The 19,584-nt window shown below is 42.8% G+C and overlaps 1 protein-coding gene across 2 annotated transcripts in view; it reads right to left on the minus strand.

The window, feature by feature from the left end:
• Positions 1-3,733: 3,733 nt before the first annotated feature.
• The window catches only part of ptcd3 (pentatricopeptide repeat domain 3), a 61,000-nt gene continuing 45,149 nt past the window's right edge, over positions 3,734-19,584 (minus strand). The window contains exons 17-24 of one of the 2 annotated variants that reach the window (XM_068029293.1): positions 16,999-17,105; positions 14,879-14,957; positions 13,791-13,881; positions 13,604-13,689; positions 7,251-7,393; positions 4,905-4,946; positions 4,618-4,776; positions 3,734-4,041 (exon numbers count right to left, since the gene is read on the minus strand). In XM_068029293.1, the coding sequence (XP_067885394.1) occupies positions 3,981-4,041; positions 4,618-4,776; positions 4,905-4,946; positions 7,251-7,393; positions 13,604-13,689; positions 13,791-13,881; positions 14,879-14,957; positions 16,999-17,105 (768 nt within the window). In that variant the 3' untranslated portion in view covers positions 3,734-3,980. Of the gene's footprint in view, positions 4,042-4,617; positions 4,777-4,904; positions 4,947-6,827; positions 6,995-7,250; positions 7,394-13,603; positions 13,690-13,790; positions 13,882-14,878; positions 14,958-16,998; positions 17,106-19,584 lie in introns of those variants that run through there. The other variant, XM_068029305.1, reaches the window with a different exon arrangement.

A 19,584-nucleotide genomic window follows, 5' to 3' on the forward strand; every position in this document is an offset into this window, starting at 1 on the left:
ATGAAGTTCAATGCAGAGAAATGTAAAGTGATTCATTTTGGTAGGAATAACATGGAGAGACAATATAGAATAAAGGGTACAATTCTAAAGTGGGTGCAGGAGCAATGTGCGTAAGTCATTGAAGGTGGCAGGACAAGTTGAGAGAGCAGTTAATAAAGCATACAGTATCCTGGGCTTTATTAATAGGGGCATAGCGTACAAGAGCAAGGAAGTCATGTTGAACTTGTATAGGACACTAGTTCAGCCTCAGCTGGAGTATTGCGTCCAATTCTGGGCACCGCACTTTAGGAAAGATGTGAGGGCATTGGGGAAAGTACAGAAAAGATTCATGAGAATGGTTCCAGGGATGAGGAACTTCATTTATGAGGTTAGATTGGAGAAGTTGGGGCTGGTTTCCTTGGAGAAAAGAAGGCTGAGAGAAGATTTGATAGAGGTATTTAAAATCATGAGGGGTCTGGACAGAGTAGATAGAGTGAAACTGTTCCCATTCATGAAAGGATCGAGAACAAGATGGCACAGATTAACACCCTCCCCCCCCACCACTCCCACTCTCATGCTCACATCTCTGTCCTGGGATTGCTGCAGTATTCTAGTGAACATCAACACAAGCTCGAGGAACAGCATCTCATTTACTGATTAGACACACTACAGCCTGCCGACTGAACATTGAATTCAATAATTTCAGAGCATGACGGGGCCCCCCATTTTACTTTTTTTTAGTTCTTTTTTGTGTTTATTCTATTTTAGTTTGTTCAGTTTCTTTCTACTGTGCCTACCCACTGTTTTTTTCATGTTTGTGCTTATGGCTATTCAATTTTCAGTTTGTTAACACCCTATCTGTACTAATGCTTTGTCTTTCAGCACACTATTAACATATTGTTTGCCTTTGCTCCATGGCCTTCTAGTCAGCTATTCTGTGACCTTGTTCTATCAACACCTTCTCTTTTGTTATCTCTTGCCCCACCCGATTTACTTGCTTAAAATCTTTTACATTTCTTATATCTGCCAGTTCAGAAGGGTCATTGACCTGAAACGTTAACTCTGCTTCTCGCTCCACAGATGCTGCCAGACCTACTGAGTATTTCCAGTGTTTCTTGTTTTTATTTATAACATGAGGAAAAACTTTTTCACGCAGCAAGTGGTTAAGGTCTGGAATGCGCCTCCTGAGAACGTGATGGAGGCAGGTTCAAATGAAGCATTCAAAAGGGAATTAGACAGTTATATGAAAAGGAAGAATGTGCAGGGTTATGGGGAGAAGGCAAGGGAATGAAATTGAGGAAGTTGCTCTTTCAGAGAGCTGGTGCGGACATGATGGGCTGAATGGCCTGCTTCTGCACTGTAATGATTCTGTGAATTAGGGAAGTAGAGAGGGCTTTAAATTAAACAAGTGGGGAGAGAGATCAAGCTTGGATGGATGTAACAAATCAAGGGGTACAGTCCAGGCAGGAGAGAATAGTAATATGGGAAATGACGGTCAGAGAATGGCATGAAGGGACAGAGAGAAAAAAACCTAAAACCATACCAACAGTCAAGACTAGATGTTAAAAAGATAATAAAAAGACAAAACTAAAGGCTCTGTATCTGAATGCACATAGCAGTCATAACAAAGTAGACAAACTGTTAGTGCACATTGAAGTAAATAAAAATATGATCTGATAGTCATTATGGAGACCAGGCTGCAGGATGACAAGGATTCAGTCCTGAATATTGAGGGGTATATGACATTCAAGAAAAATAGGAAGCTAGGTAAAGTTGGAGGGGTAGCATTGTTAATCAAGGATGGCATTGGTACAATAGTTAGAGATGACCTTGGTTCAGGAGATCAGGATATAGAATTTGTTTGGGAGGAGCTGAGGAATACTAGGGGAAAGAAGTCACTAGTGGGAGTGGTCTACAGGCCCCCTAACAGTAATCACAATGTAGGATGAAGTATACAAAAAGAACTATTGGGTGCTTGTGATAAAGGGATGGCAATAATCATGAGTGATTTTAATCTACATATAAATTGGAAAAATCAGATTGGCAATAGTAGCCTGGACAATGAGTTCATAGAATGCTTTCGAGATAGTTTCTTAGAGAAAGACCTTCTGGAACTAACCAGAGTATAATGTGGGAAAATGTGAAGTTGTTTACTTCGGCAGGAAGAATAAAAAAAGTAGAGTATTACTTAAATGGAGAACAACTGCAGAATTCAGAAGTGCAGAGGGATCTAGGTGTTCTAGTGTATGAGTCACAAAAAGGTAGTATGCAGACACAGCAGGTCAAAGAAGGCTAATGGAATGCTATTATTTATTACGAGAGGAATTGAAAATAAAAGTAAGGATGTTATGCTTCAGTTATACAGGGCATTGGTGAGACCACATCTCAAATACTATGTGCAGTTTTGGTCTCCTTATTTAAGGATGTGAATGCGTTGGATGCGGTTCAGAGGATATTTACTAGATTGATATCTGGAATGAGCGGGTTGTCTTATGAGGAAAGGTTGGACAGACTGAGCAAATTTTCACTGGAGTTCAGAAGATCGAGGGGAGACTTGATTGAAGTATGTAAGATCCTGAACAGTCTTGACAAGGTGGATGTGGAAAGGATGTTTCCTCTTGCGGGGGAGACCAGAACTAGGGGGCATTGTTTTAAAATTAGGGGTCGCCCTTTTAGGACAGAGATGTGGTGACATTTTTTCTCTCTGAGGGTTGTGTGACTTTGGAACATGCTGCCTCAGAAGGTGGTGGAGGCGGGGTCATTGAATATTTTTAAGGTGGAAGTAGATAGATTCTTGTCTATCAGGGGTAGATGAGAGTGTGGAATTTGAGATACAAACAGATCAGCCATGATCTTATTGAATGGCAGAGCAGGCTCGAGGGGCTGAATGGCCTACTTCTGCTCCTAATTCATCTGTTCGTATTTGGGGTAGGAACACCCACAGTGCTGTTAGGAAGGGAGTTCCAGGACTTTGACCCAGTGACAATGAAGGAACAGCGATACAGTTCCAAGTCAGGATCATGTGGGACTTGGAGGGGAACTTGTAGGTGGTGGGTTCCCATGCATCCGTTGGCCCTGTCCTTCTAGCTTGTAAAGGCTACTGGAAGCCTTGGGAAGTTGCTGCAGTTCCTTCACTGTCACTGGGTCAAAATCCTGGAACTCCCTCCCTACCAGCACTGTGGGTGTTCTGACACCATATGGAGTGCAGTAGTTCAAGGCAGCAGCTCGCCACCACCTTCTCACATGCAATTTGAGATGGACAATAAAAGCTGCCCTTGCCAGTGATGTTCACATCTCATGAATAAATTAAAAAGCAAGTCAACACAGTAGTGTTGAACGAGGCAATGAAAAAAATGGTAGAGATAAATTTCACTCAACACAGTAGAAACTTCTTGACTACCTTCAAGAACAGAGGTAATGTGAACAAGCTTGCATAAGCCACACTTGCAATAGCCACAAAGCTTTCAACATGCTAATTTTAGACAGGCGGCTAATATGTATGAAGTTTTATGAATGTTTTGAAATAATAAGCTTTACAAATCTGCCTGTTAGAGAGCACTGCCATTTAAATTTGGCGCACAGAAATTAAACTGAAACAATTAAGTTTTTACAGCTACATTTCACTGGACATTTGATGTGCCTGTTTTAAAAAAAAGTCTGGAATTACATAGAGCAGTTAAATATTTCTGCCTTCAACCCAGGCACCTGTCATAACAGCTCAAGGAGAGAAAAATTCTACAAACTACAGCAGCACTTGTGGGAGAAGCAATGTCATATCTGTCATTTTTATTACATATACTTACAACTTGCATCATTTTGTAGTATGGCATTAATAGATTATCTTGCAGCTTTTACAGTTTTATTTCAACACACAAATATCTGTGCAACATTCAGTTATGTGCAGAAGTCACATATCGTGAACAAATAACAAAGCCAATCCTGAGACAATCGTTCCTGTGTTCAAGAGAACAGCACTTGATGGACCCAGGATGATCAAAAAGTTATTCTCGGTCGCTATCGCTGCTGTCACTGCTGGGGCCATCCAACTCTTCCAGGGATCGTCTGTTAAGTTGCAAACAAAAAAGGGGAAAAATATTAAAAGCTTTACAAACCCCACAATCTTGCTTTGTTACAAATATCCCAATCCTATCCCAAAAGCAAAAATACTGTGGAAGCTGGAAATCTGAAATTAAAACAAAAATGCTGGAAACACTGAGCAGGTCTGGTAGCATTTGTGGAGTGAGAAGCAAAGTTAATGCTTCAGGTCTGTGATTTCATCAGAACTGGGAAAAATTAGAAATGTAATAGTTTTGGGCAAGTGAAAGGGGGAGGGTGGGAAGAACAAAAGTGAAGATCTGTGATGGGCAGGGGGCAGGAGAGATTGAATGACAAAAGGATTTATGGTACAAAACCAAAAGGGAGTGGTAATGAGACAAGTAAACAAACTAAAAGGTGACTAGGGGAGGGGTGAATTGTAGGATAGCAAACATCAAAATACCTCTATACACCCAACGCAGAATAGGCAGACAATGTGGTTTGGTATGAGTGAGGTAGAACATGCACTTTTTCCTCCGCCCCACAAACTGATGTTTAAAACTCTGGTTACAAACTTGAACTATGCCAAGCAGAAAGGCTTACTTCTCTTCATCAGTCAGCTCGAATTCGCTCACCACCCGGTCGAAAAGCTCTGATGTTGCAGGTAAACTGAACGCACTGGCCAGCTTCATTAAGTCAAGAGCCAGAGCCTTGTTATTGTTTTCCTTAGCGTGGTCCAAAAACTCATCCAGTAATTCTTTACTGAATAAAAAAAAACACACAGTCCATAAAAGTTCCTATGTTGAATTTCAAAAACACACACTAAGCAATCTCGAGAGGAGGTCCACATGACATTAATTTGAATAGATGACCATTAAGAGACAACCTACCTAGGAACTCTGTTGTTAGTTTTAAAAAGTTGCAGCATGCCCCTGGCAATAAAGATGACAAGTTATTAACATACACATAGTTGACTATAAAGTCACAAACTGTCTCACTTTTTGGGTTGAAATTGTTTCTGGATTAGAATGCAGGTGATCTACAAATATCAAGCAGTATGAAGCATGGGATATACAGCAGGAGGGAGGTCATTCGGCTTTTTGTACCTGTGCTAGCTCTATGGTAAAGCTACCAATTAACCCCACTCACCCCTGCAATTTTTTTTTCCTTCAGTATTCATCTTTTGAAAGTGACTACTGAATCTGCTCCCACCCACTTTCAGGCAGTGCATTCCAGATCACAACTCGCTGTACATAGAAATAAATTCTTGTGTTACCTCTGGTTCTTTTATTAATGACCTTAAATCTGTGCCCTCTGGTTACGGAGCCTTCTGTGAATAGAAACAGTTTCTCCTTACCTACAAAACCCTTCATGAGTAATGTTATTTTTGGGGTGATACTGGGCACATGCTCACAGTAGCTCAGGTAAAATGATGACCAGTAGCCCTACATCTGATCGGGAGAGACCTGATAGAAGTCTTCAAAATTATGAAGGGGTTTAATAGAACTGATGTGGAGAAACAGTTTCCACTTGCAGGCGAGTCTAGAACAAGGGAGGCTTAAACAGAAGCTAGCCACTAACAAATCAAATAATTAATTTAGGAGAAAATTCTTTACAAGTGGTGAGAACTTGAAACTAGTTGCCAGGTGGAAGATAGCTTTGTGCATTTAAGCAAATGTTGATACCTGAGGGAAAAGGGAGCAGGATGGAAGAGTTAGAGTGGGAACAGTATAAACACTGGTATTGACCAGTTGGACTGAATGGCCTGTTTGTGCTGTAGATTCTATTTCACTCTACATAAAGTCTCCATCATCTACACCTTCAAAAGCAAATCGTCAACTAGCTTCTCTCTTTGCTAATTTATTGGTTTAAGTTCTGTGCTCATTGAGCAGGAATGGCGGTGTTAGGGAATGGAACATTTTCCTGTTTCAGGCACCTGTTGTCAAGAGAGCAGTTTGGACGAAGAAACACTTTGCCACCAAGCACTTTCAGATTAACTAGTAAAGCACAGGCAATGACTGAATTAAGCTCCCTCCACTTTACCCCAAGAAAAGTTTAATTTCAAACTTCTGGAGAGCATGTTCTGCTGTTAACCAATGTTCTCTGAGAGACTACCACTTAATAGCTAGGGCCAGTTTAGTGCCATGGGCCAGTACACCTTGAATTCTCACATTGAGAGTTTCCAAACTTGTTGGAGAACCCTTACAGCTAACAGCGTGGCGACTTGCATTCCATTGGCTGGTGCTGAATATAAATACTGACAGAGGTCAGTGTTGGGACCCCTGCTTTTCTTGATCTATATTAATGACCTAGACTTGTGTGAACAGGGCACAATTTCAAAATTTGCAGATGACAAAACTTAGAAGTATTGTGAACTGTGAAGAGGATAGTGACAGACTTCAATAGGACAAAGACAGGCTGGTGGAATGGGTGGACACATGGCAGATGTAATTTACTGCAGGAAAGAGGTGATTCCTTTTGGTAGTAAGAACAAGGAAAGGCAATATAACTTAAAAGGTACAATTCTAAAGGAGGTGCAGGAGCAGAAGGACCTGGGGATACATATGCACAAGTCATTGAAGGTGGCAGGACAGTTTGAGAAAGCAGTTAATAAAGCTTATGGGATCCTGGGCTTTATAAATAGGGGTGTAGAGTTCAAAAGAAAGGAAGTTATGATGAACCTGGAGAAAAGACTAGTTCGACTTCAATGGCACCGATTTAAGATGACAGGAAAAAAGCAATGGTGACATGAGGAAAACAACTTTACACAATGAGTGGTTAAGATCCGGAATGCACTACCTGAGCGTGGGGTGGAGGCAGATTCAATCGAGGCCTTCAAGAGAACTGAATAATAAGAGAAAAAATTTGCAGGGCTGAGAAAAAGCGGGGGATTGGGACTGAGTGAGTTGCTTTTGCAGAGAGCTGGCATGGACACGATGGGCCAAATGGATTCCTTCTGTACTGTAACCATGCTGAGATTCTAAAGTGAAAGAACAGCATTAATCCACTGCATCTCACCAAAGACTCATTAATCCAGTCTCCCATACTTTGTATTATCAAATATTATTTTATGTCCCTCCATTACCATAATTATCAATTTTAAAACATAGTATTTTAATAGCTAGTAATTTTTCAATTCTGAAGTATATAAAAAGACACGAAGTATATCTTTCTTCATTAACAAGTCATTTAAAATAGGCTTTGGCCAGCCTTAAATTGCTCTCCAGAACACTCACCAAGCATCTTCAGTTCGACCTCCTCTCAAGAGCAGAACAGTCACATTTCCCAAAGAGGTAGCTGTCCATTGTAAGTTACGGAATTGGTCCTTTTTATATACAGCCTTTATATCCAGCGCAGAGTCAGCAAATGCAACTTGCAACTGTAAATAAATCCACAGGCTAATTTAAGTAGCTGCAAGAAGTACCTCAATGTACATTGGGAATCTCATTGTCCTTCCACCCCAGGAATGATGGAATTGGGATACAGGCAGAGTTTATGACAGGATCCAAATGAGATGCCTTTGATCTTCCCAATGTTAAATTGCAGGAAGGTTTGGCTCTTCCATGACTTGATATCAGACAAACAATCTTCCAAGCCAGAAAGATTATTTTAGGCCAGAATGTCCTTTCCAAGTGGATACAGGTAATATTACTAAATACAATTACATTCCTGGTTTTGTTCTTTCATTGCAAGTCTGTAATTCACCCATATTTCTTGTTCCTTGTTGCACTGATCCTTCAGAACGGATAAATGTGCCCAACAATTTTCCCAAATGTTGTTGACAGAAATCCAGCTTAATGCTCCTCCACTGGTTAGTCCTCAAGATTCATTCTAATAATACTTAGTTGCTATAAATGTTGGGTGTTACTATTGGTTACCTGAATTTCACTTCAGCTTTAAAAAAAATTAGTTTGAGAGATATGGGCGTCACGGGCGAGGCCAGCATTTATTGCTCATCCCGAATTGCCCTTGAACCGAGTAGCTTGCTAGGCCATTTCAGAAGGTATTTTAAGAGTCAACCACATTTTTACTATTTTTATTTATTTAGAGATACAGCACTGAAACAGGCCCTTCGGCCCACCGAGTCTGTGCTGACCATCAACCACCCATTTATACTAATCCTACTTTAATCCCATATTCCGACCACATCCCCACCTTTCCTCAATTCCCCTACCACCTACCTATACAAGGGGCAATTTACAATGGCCAATTTACCCATCAACCTGCAAGTCTTTGGCTGTGGGAGGAAACCGGAGCCCCCGGTGAAAACCCACGCGGTCACAGGGAGAACTTGCAAACTCCACACAGGCAGTACCCAGAATCAAACCCGGGTCACTGGAGCTGTGAGGCTGTGGTGCTAACCACTGCGCCACTTGGGTCTGGAGCCACATGTAGGCCAGACCAGGTAAGGATGGCAGATTTCCTGCCTTAAAGGACATTAGGTGAACCAGATAGGTTTTGACAACAATCGACAATGATTTCATGATCACCATTAGACTAGCTTTTAACTCCAGATTTATTAATTGAATTCAAATTTCATCATCTGCGGTGGTGGGATTCGAACCCATGTCCCCAGAACATTAGCCTATGCTCTGGATTACTAGTCCAGTGACATTACTACTACGCCACTGCCTCCCTAACTGCTGTCGGACTACAATAATAATAATAATCTTGCATTTAAATTGTAATTAAATATCACTAGATAGATATGGATAAGGAATTCCATTTGGTCCACCTAGGCACACACATCCAGAATGAATATGTGGCTTGTACTCTGCCTGGAAGCCTGTTTCTCACTCAGAGGACTGACATCAGAATACTTCAGGGTATAGAATCTTCAGGCATGACAGGGGAGGGGATAAAAGAGGAGGTGGCATTGCACTGTTGAACAAGGAGTCAATTACTGCAGTAAGGAGGGATAATATCTTAGAAGGTTCCTCAAATGAGGCCATATGGGTAGAACTTAAAAACAAAAAGGGGGCAAAAACTTGGCGAGGAAGTACTACAGGCCTCCTAACAGTCAGGGAGAGATAGAGGAGCATATATGTAGGCAAATCTCAGAGAGGTGTAAAAATAATAGGGTAATAATAGTAGGGGATTTCAACTTACCTCATACCAACTGGGATAGTCTTAGTGTAAAAGGCTTAAAGAGGGCAGAATTCTTAAAATGCATACAGGAGAGCTTTTTGAGCCAGTACGTAGAAAGTCCTATAAGAGAAGGGACGGTACGGGACCTAATCTTAGGGAATGAAGCTGGACAAGTGGTAGAAGTGTCACTGGGGGAGCATTTCGGGGACAGTGACCATAACTCTAAGATTTAAGGTAGTTATACAGAAGGACAAAGGCGGGCTGGAAATAAAGGTACTGAATTGGGGGAAGGCTGATTTCAATTTGATAAAACAGGATCTGGCCAGAGTGGACCGGGAGCAACTACTTGGAGGAAAGTCTACATCAGACCAGTGGGAGTCAAAGAGAAAATAATGAGGGTTCAGAGCCAACATGTACCCATTAAGGTGAAGGGTAGGACCAACTAGTCCAAGGAACCCTGGATGTCAAGGGATATAGAGGATTGGATCAGAAAAAAAAAGGAGGCTTATGGCAGATTCGGAGCGCTGAAAACAGCGAAGGCACTAGAGGAGTATAGAAAGTGTAAGGGGGCACTAAAAAAAAAGTAATTAGGAGAGCGAAGAGGGAACATGAAAAAACACTGGCGGGCAAGGTGAAGGAAAATCCTAAAGTATATTAAGGGCAAGACGATAACCAGGGAAAGAGTGGGGCCCATTAGGGACCAAAGTGGCAATCTGTGTGTGGAGCAAGAGGACATAGGTGAGGTTTTAAATGATTACTTTTCATCTGGGTTCACTGCAGAGAAGGATGATTTATGTGTAGAGATCAGGGAGGGGGATTGTGATATACTTGAACATATTAGCATTGAAAGGGAGGAGGTATTAGCTGTTTTAGCGGGCTTAAAAGTGGATAAATCCCCAGGTTCAGATGAGATGTATCCCAGGCTGTTACGTGAGGCAAGGGAGGAGATAGCAGGGGCTCTGACACAAATTTTCAAATCCTCTCTGGCCACAGGAGAGGTACCAGAGGACTGGAGGACAGCGAATGTGGTGCCATTATTCAAGAAGGGTAGCAGGGATAAACCAGGTAATTACAGGCCGGTGAGTCTAACATCAGTGGTTGGGAAAATACTGGGAAAATTTCTGAGGGACAGGATTAATCTCCACTTGGAGAAGCATGGATTAATTAGGGATAGTCAGCATGGCTTTGTCAGGGGGAGATCGTGTCTAACTGACTTGATTGAATTTTTCGAGGCAGTGACTAGATGTGTAGATGAGGGTAAAGCAGATGTAGTCTACATGGACTTCAGTAAGGTTTTTGATAAGGTCCCGCATGGGAGATTGGTTAAGAAAGTAACAGCCCATGGGATCCAGGGCAATTTTGCAAAGTGGATCCAAAATTGGCTTAGTGGAAGGAGGCAGAGGGTGATGGTTGAGGGATGTTTTTGAGAGTGGAAGCCTGTGACCAGTGGTGTACTGCAGGGATTGGTGCTGGGACCCTTGCTGTTTGTAGTGTACATTAATGATTTAGAAGTGAATATAGGAGGTATGATAAGCAAGTTCGAAGATGACACGAAAATTGGTGGTGTTGTAAATAGTGAGGAAAAAAGCCTTAGATTACAGGACGGTATAGATGGGCTGAGCAGTGGCAAATGGAATTTAATCCTGAGAAGTATGAGGTGATGCATTTTGGGAGGACTAACAAGGCAAGGGAATACACAATGGATGATAGGACCCTAGGAAGAGGGATCTTGGTGTACTTGTCCATAGATCACTGAAGGCAGGAGCACAGGTAGATAAGGTGGTTAGGAAGGCATAAGGGATATTTGCCTTTTATCAGCCAAGGCATAGAATATAAGAGCAGGGAGGTTATGATGGAGTTGTATAAAACGCTAGTTAGCCCACTGCTGGAGTACTGTGTACAGTTCTGGGCCTCACACTATAGGAAGGATTTGATTGCACTGGAGAGGGTGCAGATGAGGTTCACCAGGATGTTGCCTGGGCTGGAGCATTTCAGCTATGAAGAGAGACTGAAAAGGCTAGGGTTGTTTTCCTTAGAACAGAGAAGGCCGAGAGGGGACCTGACGGAGGTATCCAAAATTATGAGGGGCACTGATAGGTTAGATAGGAAGAAACTTTTTCCCTTAGTGGAAGTGTCAATAACCAGGGGGCATAGATTTCAGGTAGGGGCAGGTGGTTTAGAGGGGATTTGAGGAAAGCTTTTTTCACCCAGAGGGTGGTTGGAATCTGGAACACACTGCCTGAAGGGGTGGTAGAGGCAGGAACCCTCAACATTTAAGAAGTATTTAGATGAGCACTTGAAACACCATAGCATACAAGGCTACAGGCCAAGTGCTGGAAAATGGGATTAGAATAGTTAGGTGCTTGATGGCCGGCACAGACACGATGGGCCGGAGGGCCTGCTTCTGTGCTGTGTAACTCTATGACTCTAAGTTATTGTCAAACTCCACACCTTTGCAATAGACTCCATCCCCTTCCTCTCTCATTGTCTCAGGCTGAAGCAGACTATTTGGTTCTAGCAATTGCTCAGATTGCAGAGTTGGACGCCCAAACCCATATCTGCTGATTAGAGAAAAAAAAATCTACTTCCATAACTGTACCATCACCATCTCTGCCTCTGGCGATCAGCTGTTGCCACCCTCAAACTCAAATGCTCTTCCTCAACCAGCTGTCCATCCTCTGAAATCCAGTTCAGCTAAAATTATGTCGCTAACATCCTACCTCACACCAAGTCTTGGTTTCCATATCCCTGTTCTTGCTGATTAACATGGGATTCTGCTCCCTTGCAACTCCCCCAAAAAAATTATCTTTAAAATTCTCCTCCTTGTGATTAAATTCTGATAGCCAAGCCCCTTCCTAAATCTGAAACCCTGTTTTACAAACTTCACCCCCAAATTCTCAGTTGCTCAAATTCAGTTCTCTCCAACACTCCCACCCACCCTTTCATCCAGCCATTGGCAGCCATGCCTTTCATGCCCAGATGCCATGCTCTGAGCCCACACCCTCAGCACTCAGATGCAATGCGCTGGGCCCACACCCCCAACCTTCCCAAAATCCCTCATCCTCTCACCCTTCCTTCAAGATTCTCCTCTGAGCAGGCTTTGGTTTGTCCCTTTTAAATCTTGCCTTTTTTGGCTTGGTTGCCACTTTTCTTTATGGCCCTGGAGAAGATATTTTTTTCAATAGCATAAATGCAAGTTGCTATTGCAATTTAATTCACTCATTTCACCACTACCGCACAGTGGCATCTACAAGCTGCACTGCAGCAATTAGGGATGGGCAATAAATAGTGGCCTAGCCAGCAATGCCCACAACCCACAAACAAATAAAAAAATACAATTCCTAAATTTTCAATTTGCCAGTTTGCATCCCCTGATCAGACCGTCACGATTTATTTGAAGTAATATTCTGGATTGACTTTTTCGATATTGTTTACTATTTTAAATACCTTTGTCTGCAAACGCGACTTGAAGTCCTGTGACATGATCACAAGTTGTGGGAGTCAGTTGCCAGCGTTCGCCAGAGCTGGCGGGCAGCCATAAAGGCGGGGCTAAAGTGTGGTGAGTCGAAGAGACTTAGCAGTTGGCAGGAAAAAAGACAGAAGCGCAAGGGGAGAGCCAACTGTGCAACAGCCCCGACAAACAAATTTTTCTGCAGCACCTGTGGAAGAGCCCGTCACTCTAGAATTGGCCTTTATAGCCACTCCAGGCACTGCTCCACACACCACTGACCACCTCCAGGCGCTTACCCATTGTCTCTCGAGATAAGGAGGCCAAAGAAAAAAAAACAAGGTATCCTCTCAGTCTCCTTTCTAGTGTACTAATCCAAGTTTGTCCAGTTTTCCCCCATATATCAGCACTGATACTCTTCTCTGCAATGCGTATGGGGCTTGCATGCAATCATGTGTGTTTTGGTAGACACAACTGGACAGGACAGGACTGGACTGCAAGGCGCAGCCTGACCAGAGAACTGCACATTTTTAGCAAGATACCCTTCGTTGTTGCACTCTATGGTCTGGCTGAAAAGTTTAGCAATGTAATTGCTTAGCTGATCACTGTCCTGTAGTGACTGGATATGCTAAAAGTGGAGTTTACCGAAATTCCCAATGTCGCTGAACTTGATAGTGGTTTCATCGTTACCTGGTCAAAACCATGGAATTCCCCATCACTGCGGGATCACCATCACCACAAAGATTACAGTAGTTCAAGGCAGTCTAACACTTTCTCAGGGCAAGTGGGATGCAGCCTTGCCAGCAATTGCCTAAATTCTGAGAATGGCTTTAAAACAAAACTCACTGAATATGTAGGTCATCCACTTGCGTGCAATACTTATCCATACTGAAGTTTACCTGTTAATGTATTATTACATGTTTCTTCTCTGCCTATATAATGGGATGTTCATTTCTCTTCATTTATATTTCTGCTTATTAACTTAATACAATTCAACAATAAAATTAAAACACACAAATACTCAACAACACTGAACTCAGGAACCTTACTTACCTCTGGACTGTGTTTGTCGCGACCCATCAGTTCAAGCACCTCCTCCACAAGGTCCTGCTTGTTACTGTGACCAAGTTGCTTAATGTCTGTGAGAAAGAAACAAAATATCAACACCTTAATCTTCACTTAAGAGTTGGAAATTTTATGTTTCTTCATTCCTTCAAATGGTCAAACAGGCTGCACTGACCTTTCCAGATATCTGGAATCAGGTGTAACTGGTTCTCAGTGTCCAATGCCTGCAGCAGATCCTTCATGCCTTGCACATTGGGATAGTAGAGCTGAAAAAAGTGTTTGCATTTTAGTATTTTCTCCAATGAAATATTTCCTGTAGTTTCATTAAATACAACAACATTCACTAAAAACTTGAAACAGAAAACACTGAAAATACATGAGCCAAGTAGCTTCAGGAACAACAGTATTTCAGGTGCTTGTCCTCTGCCAGAACTACAAATTGGAGGCTAAATGATTCCCTCTAAGAATACAGGTACTATTATGGCTCCTCTTGATAGCTCCCTTTGGACCATGCCCTCAAGATTGAGCACCAAGCTGTAACTTACTACCCCATCCCCTTGAGCTTTATACATAGAGGCACTGAGTACAAAAGCAGGGAGGTTATGCTGAACCTTTATAAAGTGCTGGTTAGGCCTCAACTGGAGTATTGCGTCCAGTTCTGGTCTCCATACTTTAGGAAGGGCCCGTGTGTCCTTGACAGGGTGTGGAGGAGATTTACCAGACTGGTTTCAGGGATGGGGGATTTTAGTTACAAGGTTAGATTGGAAAAGCTGGGGTTGTTCTCCTTAGAACAAAGGCGATTTAGGAGAGATTTGATAGAGGTATACAAGATTATGTCAGGCTTAGATAAGTTAGACAAGAAAAACTGTTTCCATTATCTAATGGTACAAGGACTAGGGGAAACAGATTGAACGTTTCGGGCAAGAGATGTAGGGGGAATGTGACGAAGAACCTTTTTTTTTTTTAAACACAGGGGGTGGTAATGACTTGGCACTCGTTACCCACAAGGGTGGTGGAAGCGCAGACAACCAATGACTTCAATAGGAAATTGGATGACCACTTGAAATAAACAAACTTGCAGGGCTATGGGGATTGAGTGGGGGAGTGAGACTGACTGAATAGCTCTGTGGAGAGCCAGCATAGACTCGATGGGCCAAATGGCCTCCTTCTGTGCCATAAGCGACTCTATGAGCAAGAATCAGTACATCAGCTGCTCATCAATTGGGAGTTGTTTTAATTAAAAATGCTGTAAAACAGACATACCGATGGAACGAGGGCTTTGTACCACTTGAGAACCACGTCAATGCTCTCCATCATGCACATGATGTTAAAGAATCTCCCACTGAGAATGAAGAACAAACCTAATCAGCATATTAATGTTTATCACCATCAATAACTTATGCATTTATATAGCACCTCTAATTGGAGCACACCACCGCAGCCTTAAAACAAATGCAAGATTTTTCTTCTGTTTTTATTCAAATGGATTCACAGGATTTTCCCCGAGAAAGCCAGTCTTTATTTCCCATCCCTAACTGTCCTTCAGAAGGCTTTGGCAAGCTGCCTCCTTGAATCACTGCAGTCCTTATGAAGGTACCCCCAGGGTGCTGGTAGAACCAGGACTTTAGAGCCAGCAATGATGATCAACAAACAGTGATATATTTCCAAGTCAGGATAATATGTGACTTGGAGGTGGTGATGTTGCCATGTGCCTGTTTCCCTCATTCTTCGAGGCATTCGAGGTCACAGGTTTGGGAGATGCTGTCAAAGAAGCCTAGGCAAGTTGCTGCAGTACATTTTTGTAGACGGCCACTGCTCATCAGCGGTGGAACGAGTGAATGTTTAAAGTGGTGGATGGGCTCCCAATCAAGCGGGCTGCTTTGTCCTGGATGATGTCAAGCTTCCGAGTGTTAGAGCTGCACCCATCCAGGCAAGTGGAGAGTATTCCATCACACTCCTGACTTGTGCCTTGAGATGGTGGACAGGCATTGGGGAGTCAAGAGGTGGGTTAATCACCATAGAATTCCCAGCCTCTGGCTTGTTCTTGTAATGCCAGAATTTAAATGGTTGGTCCAGTTAAGTTTCTGGTCAATGGTGATTCCTCCACCCAGGATGTTGATGCTGGGGATTCAGTGCTGACAATGTCACTGAATGTCAAGGAGAGCGAGTAAGACTCTCTCTTCAAAATGATCATTGCCTGGCATTTAAATGGCAAGTAACATTTGTGCCACACATCAGCCCAAGCCTGAATGTTGTCCAGGTCTTGCTGCCTGTGGGCACAGAATGTTTCATTATCTGAGGAACTGGAATGGAAATGAACACTGCAATCATTAGCAACCATCCCCACTTCTGGCCTTATGATGGAGGCAAGGTCATTAATGAAGCAGCTGAAGATGGTCGGGCCTAGGACATGACGCTGAGGAAATCCTGCAGTGATGTCCTGGGACTGAGATGATTGGCCTCCAGCAACCACGACCACCTTCCTTTGTGTTAGGTATGATTCCAACCAGGGGAAAGTTTACCCCCTGATTTCCATTGGCTTCAATGACACTATTGCCCCCTGGTGCCACACTCAGTCAAAAGGTGCCTTGATATCAAGGGCAATTACTCTCACCTAGCCTCTAGAATTCAGCATTTTTGCACTAAGCCTTTAATGGAGCCAAGCGGCCCTGGAAGAACCCAAACTAAACATCGCTGAGCAGGTTATTGCTGAGTATGTGCCAATTGGTAGCACAATCGATAACATCTTCCATGACTTTGCTCAGGATTGTGTGTCGGTTGATGGGGCAGTAATTGGTTGTATTGCATTTGACCTGCTGAGTGGTTCCAGCATTTCTTGTTTTTATTATCCAACTACTATGTTAATTTAAAAAAAACTTCCCATAAACAGATGCGCTTTCTTCCCTCCAATTCTGTTAGAGTACTCACTTGAGCGTGACGTTTTTGGGAATCTTTTACCGACCTCTGCAAATTCCGCCGAGTTCCTCAGTGTTATTTAATTATGCAAGCAATTAACATTATTGCAACATTGTGGAATATTTAAGGAAGTCAAACTGACAGCTTTTCCACAATTAAAAGTATCAAACCAACAAGAGTGGGTGGTTGTTGGTCGGCACAGACTCTGTGCGCCAAAGGGCCTGTATCTCTCGATGACTATTACGGCAAAGGCTTGCAGGGTTATTTGGAGCTGTTGTTTTGTGGGTGGGGGTGGTGGTGGTGGTGAAATCCCAGGCTCCAGTGACCTAGGCCTACTGCCCCAGATTTCACCACTGACCTAGGCTTGACTGCCCAATCACCATCAAAGCCTGTGCTCCAGGATGTCAGATTACCAAAACTGCAAGCTTTTCATAACAATCTGGTCAATAAATGTCAAACATTCTTACTAATAAACACTTTGCTGATAAGAATCGCCCAATAATATCCAGTTATTCCCAGTCTCAAGAATCTTGTGTAGTCTGTAAGCCAATTCAATGTCTTTCAAATCCAAACACTGCAAGGAGGGAAACAAAGACAAAATAAAATGTTAAACTTGAAAGTGTCAGACTTTGCAGTATTTAAATCTCTCACTTGATAGCAAAATTTTTACACCATTTGCTGAAACCTGAGGAATTTGAAAAGATAGCTTGCACACAATGGCCATCCCATCATTTGGTGCATTTTCAAATTGGGTAAGTATACAGATCTGTCCAGCTTACTGTCCCACCATTCCTCCACCGGCCTTTTAAAAAGAGTGAGAAACTGATTCAATTTCCCTGAAAATACATCAGCTAAATGAGTAGGACAAAAACTGAAAGAGTTATAAAACTTATAAAGGAAGTGATAGCAGAACACCTTGAAAGCATAAACAGGACTGGACAAAGTCAGAATGGGTTCACAAAAGGGAAATCATGCTTAACAAATCTACTGGAATTTTTTAAGGATGTAACTAGTAGAATAGATAAGGGAGAACCAGTGAATGTGGTGTATTTGGACTTTCAGAAGGCTTTCGCTAAGGTCCCACATAAGAGATTAGCGTGCAAAATTAAAGCACATGGGATTGGGGGTAAGGTACCAACATGGATAGAGAACTGGTTGGCAGACAGGAAACAAATAGTAGGGATAAATGGGTCTTTTTCCGGGTGGCAGGCAGTGACGTGTGGGGTACCGCAGGGATCAGTGCTTGGGCCCCAGCTATTTACAATATATATGTTAATGACTTGGGTGAGGGAACTAAATGCAACATTTCCAAGTTTGCAGACCACACAAAGCTGGGGGGGACTGTGAGCTGTGAGGAGGATGCAAAGAGGCACCAATGTGATTTGGACAAGTAGGGCGAGTGGACAAATGCATGGCAGATGCAGTATAATGTGGATAAATTGAGGTTATCTACTTTGGTTGTAAAAATAGAAAGGCAGATTATCTGACGAGTGATAGACTGGGAAAGGGGGAGGTGCAACGAGACCTGGGCGTCCTTGTACACCAGTTGCTGAAAGCAAGCATTCGGGTGCAGCGAGCAGTTAGGAAGACGAATGGTATGTTGGCCTTCATTGCAAAAGGATTTGAGTACAGGAGCAAGGATGTCTTACGGCAGTTATACAGGGCCTCGGTGAGACCACATCTGGTGTATTGTGTACAGTTTTGGTCTCATGAGGAAGGATGTTCTTGCCTTGGAGGAAGTGCAAAAAAGATTTACTAGGCTGATTCCTGGGATGGCAGGATTGACATATGAGGAGAGATTGGGTCGACTAGGCCTATATTCACTAGAGTTTAGAAGAATGAGAGGGGATCTCATACAAACCTATAAAATTATAACAGGACTAGACAGGCTAGATGCAGGGAGGATGTTCCCAATGGCTGGGGAGCCCAGAATCAGGGGTCACAGTCTCAGGATACGGGGTATGTCATTTAGAACCGAGATGAGGAGAAATTTCTTCACTCAGAGGGTGGTGAACCTGTGGAATTCTCTACTGCAGAAGGCAGTGGAGACCAAGTCATTAAATATATTCAAGAAGGAGATAGATATATTTCTTAATGCCAAAGGGATCAAGGGATGTGGGGAGAAAGCGGGTATTGAGTTAGACTATCACTCAGAGGGTGGTGAATCGGTGTAATTCTCTAACCCAGAGGGCTCTAGAAGCTGCATTGAACATGTTCAAGACAGAATGAGACAGATTTCTGGATACTAGTGATATCAAGGGATATGGGGATAGTGGGGAAAGTGGGGAAAAATAGCCTAGAGGTAGATGATCAGCCATGATCTGTTTGAATGGTGCAGCAGGCTCGAGTCGAACAGCAAACTCCTGCTCCTATTTCCTGTGATCCTATGAGTACATATTGACACTAGGTGGCAGTGTGTTCCAGAAGTCACTGCCAAGCGTGAAATGAAAGTTTAAATCATTTTATGATGCCTAGTTCTCCTTTTTCAGGTTAACTTAAGTAACTGCCCTTTTCTAAACTCTTCACAGGTTTCCATATCGCTTCACATGTTACCTCAATGCGTTATAAAGTGTTTAAGACTTGGATACCATGGACACAACCCACCATGGTTGAATTTCCATCCTCTACAACACTTCAGTCAGCTATATGTAATTTTTTTCTGCCTTTTAATGATAACCACAGTCAGATATACCTGAATAAATGCGCACAAATGCAGGAAAGTTATTTTTGTTTATTCAGGCTATTTTGGGGAGTAGATGGGCAGGATGGTATGAAGGCATATGGCATGCTTGCCTTCATTGGCCGAGGCATTGAGTACAAGAGTTGGGACGTCATGTTACAGTTGTACATGACGTTGGTTAGGCCGCATTTGGAGTACTGTGTGCAGTTCTGGTCGCCGCACTACAGGAAAGATGTGATTAAGCTAGAGAGGGTGCAGAAAAGATTCACAAGGATGGTGCCTGGTTTGGAGGGCTTGAGTTATAAAGAGAGATTGGATGGGCTGGGTCTGTTTTCCCTGGAGAGGAGGCTGAGAGGGGACATGATAGAGGTAT

Source organism: Heterodontus francisci, chromosome 1 (genome assembly GCF_036365525.1).
Source record: "Heterodontus francisci isolate sHetFra1 chromosome 1, sHetFra1.hap1, whole genome shotgun sequence".
NCBI classification, from domain to species: domain Eukaryota; kingdom Metazoa; phylum Chordata; class Chondrichthyes; order Heterodontiformes; family Heterodontidae; genus Heterodontus; species Heterodontus francisci.